The sequence below is a fragment of the Drosophila rhopaloa genome, unplaced genomic scaffold, assembly GCF_018152115.1.
Source record: "Drosophila rhopaloa isolate 14029-0021.01 unplaced genomic scaffold, ASM1815211v1 contig_3, whole genome shotgun sequence".
NCBI classification, from domain to species: Eukaryota; Metazoa; Arthropoda; class Insecta; order Diptera; family Drosophilidae; genus Drosophila; species Drosophila rhopaloa.
In genome coordinates, this window is record NW_025335123.1 from 20874442 (window position 1) to 20877716 (window position 3275).

General features: G+C 36.6%; 1 protein-coding gene across 1 annotated transcript; it reads left to right on the top strand.

Moving 5' to 3' along the window:
• The first annotated feature begins 217 nt into the window (after positions 1-217).
• Positions 218-1929, top strand: LOC108045456 (fibrinogen-like protein A). Its single transcript, XM_017124787.1, has 3 exons — positions 218-551; positions 897-1675; positions 1735-1929. The coding sequence occupies exons 1-3, from the start codon at positions 225-227 to the stop codon at positions 1859-1861; spliced, it is 1233 nt and encodes a 410-aa protein (XP_016980276.1). The 5' UTR covers positions 218-224; the 3' UTR covers positions 1862-1929.
• Positions 1930-3275: the final 1346 nt, after the last annotated feature.

The window sequence follows — 3275 nt, forward strand, 5'->3', positions numbered from 1 at the left end:
AATAAAGCGCATATAAGCGATAAGAACATAAGCTCATTTCTATTTATATTGTAGTCTATACATATTATATATAATTTTGGCCAACGGATTAGAGATTAGAAGGGCCACGTGCAATACATATGGAATATGAACGTTCACGGGGCGTATTAACAATATTTTTGGCTTCGTTGTTTCTTCAACTTATAGCTACATTTCAGTACACTTTTTGAATTCGATTAGAGTAGATGGAACATCTTAAGATGCTGAGACTATTGTTCTATTTGCTTGGCTTATTAATTTTTCCAAGTGTTCAAGGAGGAATTGCGTCCAATTCAAAGGATCAGTCGTTGTGCGTTCTCCAAGATGCACCCACACAATGCGGCTCCTTTTGCCTGGCCACACTGAACCCTATATCTGATAATATCCAAAAAAGGTTGGATGAAATCGAGGCAGGGCAGAGAGCCCTTAACGATTCCTTTATGATGACCAAGACTATCACAAAAGAAGACTTCGTGAATTCCATTCAGGCTCTGCAGAATGCGAGATTGGACAGAATGGAGGTACTTAGGACGGTGAGTTACATATAGACAAACATCCTTTCGCGTTCCTATCGGAAGTGCTTATCTCTTTTAATATGTAAATAGCATGTAAAGAAAGCACAGTAGTAAACAATAGTTTTTTTAGCACATTAAATAATACTACGCTGAAACAATCATGCTATTGCGTTGTGTAGAACTCTTTTCTGTATTTAGTTTCAAAACGACGCTGCCATTTTATATATTTATTTTCTTTTGGAAGAACATCCACTTTTTGGTGTAAACTCAATTAAGATTTATCACAGGAACCAACTAATTAAAATATTGGAAACGAATGCAATGATTATTATTTTATCGCCTGTTCTAAATCATTTTTTACAGCTGACAATAACAGCCGATGCCAACGATGAACTCAAAAGCCAAGTAAATACCTTGAAAGACACCATAAAAGACTTGCAGAGTCAGTTAGAAATATCCGAAGGTCAAACCAAAAGCAAAGAAGATATTTTAAAGGTGAAAGAGGAGCAAATCAAAAGCCAGCATGAACACCTTAAAAATAAAGATGAACAAATCTCTGACCTTAGGACTCAAATTAATTCGATTGATATCATAAAATCAGAACTATCTAGTCAGCTTTCTGAATTGCAGAAAACTGATGACATTTTACCTGACTCCTGTCCGAGTGACAGTCCCAATGGGATTTTCCAAATAAAGCTTCGGGGTCTTGAACCCTTTGAAGTGCCATGTGCGACGTCTCCAAGTGGTTGGACTGTAATTCAGAGACGCATTGACGGATCCGAGAACTTCGATCGAAACTGGCATGATTATAAATATGGATTTGGGAATGTCAGTGGAGAATTCTTCATCGGGCTGGAAAAATTGCATCGGATGACTGAGGCACGACCCCACGAACTCTACATTAAACTTGGGATGGTTAATGGATCCACCAGCTACGCTCAATACGATGATTTTGGGATCGGGAGTGAGGAGGAAGCCTACAAGTTGAAGAATCTAGGGAAATATTCTGGTGAAGCCGGAAACTCACTCACACGCAATAAGAACCAAAAGTTCTCCACATTTGATCGGGATAATGACAATTGTCGTGATCTTGATTGTGCCAATGCATTTGGTGCATGGTGGCACAATAACTGTACAGATAGGTATACCTGTTTATTTATGCTCTCATTAAATCTTCTTACTATAATCATTAAAATTACAGTATGCTCAATGGAAAATACTTCAAAGATGGCGAAGGTTATGCAGGAATTACTTGGTTTTCATGGCATAAATATTGGTCTGTATCACTTACCTTTGTCGAAATGATGATAAGGCCCAAGTCCTTATAAGTCGCACTGTTTGAGTATGAAATATTTGAATATTAATAAAAAATACTAAATCTACCCTGTACTCCTAATGCTGACTGGTATTAATTTAATTTTATTTGATGAAATGGGAGATTTGATAAAGTGATAGAGATTATTTTACAGTTGATCTGCGTATTTTAGGAACATAAATACGGATAAGTGGAGATGGTTGGTAAGCTATTTGTAGATTTTGCTCTATTAGGGTTTACATGAATCTGTCAGTGCGTTTTTGGGTGCTCCCAATTTGCCAGAATTCGGAATCCTGAATCCGTAATCCTGAATCCAGACCCCGGGAAACATTCATTCAACGACGCTCCCTATATAAACGATGGGGAATATAGATTTTACGCTTTACTTTTTGTTCGGATGCCGTCTACCATTATTAATTAATTGCTTATTTAAATAGTTTGTATTAAGTCAATTTGCTGGGTATGTAAGGGAGTTTGGGGAAATGATCTGAATAAGGGTACTTTCCAGCCTGCAGACTCTATTATTCCTGGGTGGATGCTACCCAAGGGGCAAAGTCAAGGCAACGATTCTGCTCTGATGTTGAATGTGATTCCCGAAATCAATTCAAATACCGGAAGACGGTGTCTACAAACATATTTGTGCACAGATAAGCACTTCCAATAGCTTCTGAAGATCATTCTGCTGTTCTAGATTATCAGCCAGCTAGACACATATATATAAGTACGAAACGAGTGCGTTAAGCGTTCGCTTTTTATACCAAGGTTATATTATAATATTGGTCAGAAGTTTGCAATGAAATACATTTACGACCTTATACAAAAAAGGTGCACTTATTCTCTGATCGAAAATAAATTACACAAGAAAGGAAGTTAACATCGGCAAGCCGAAGTTTATATGACTATTTCGAATTCTATGCCTATTTTACTAAAAACAATGAAGCTAAGTCGATTTTGCTCTGCATTTTGCCATCGTTTTTATGGCAGCTATATTATCCGATTTTAATTTAATTAAAACCGTAATTCCATAATATTTAAACATTACCAAATCTCAAATTAAAAACAACAAAGCTTTAAAACTGAGGGACTAGTTTGCGTAGAAATGGACGGACGGACGGACATGGTTAAATCGACTCTCCTGATCAAGAATATATATACTTTATTGGGTCGGAAATGTCTTCTTCACTGCGTTGCAAACTTTTGACTGAAATTATAATACCCTTTGCAAGGGTATAATAACCTTTTCGCTTGATAAAAATTATTCTTTTTCACATAAGGCAATAAAAAGAACCGCAAAACCTTTTAATATGGAATCCTGAGATTAAGAATAAGACTGGCAAATTAAAAAGCGGCGAATATGGAGCGAATCCATTTAGTTTCGTTTCAAGCGGTAACTTCCGTTTTCGGATTGACTCTGAATGCTAAAAATT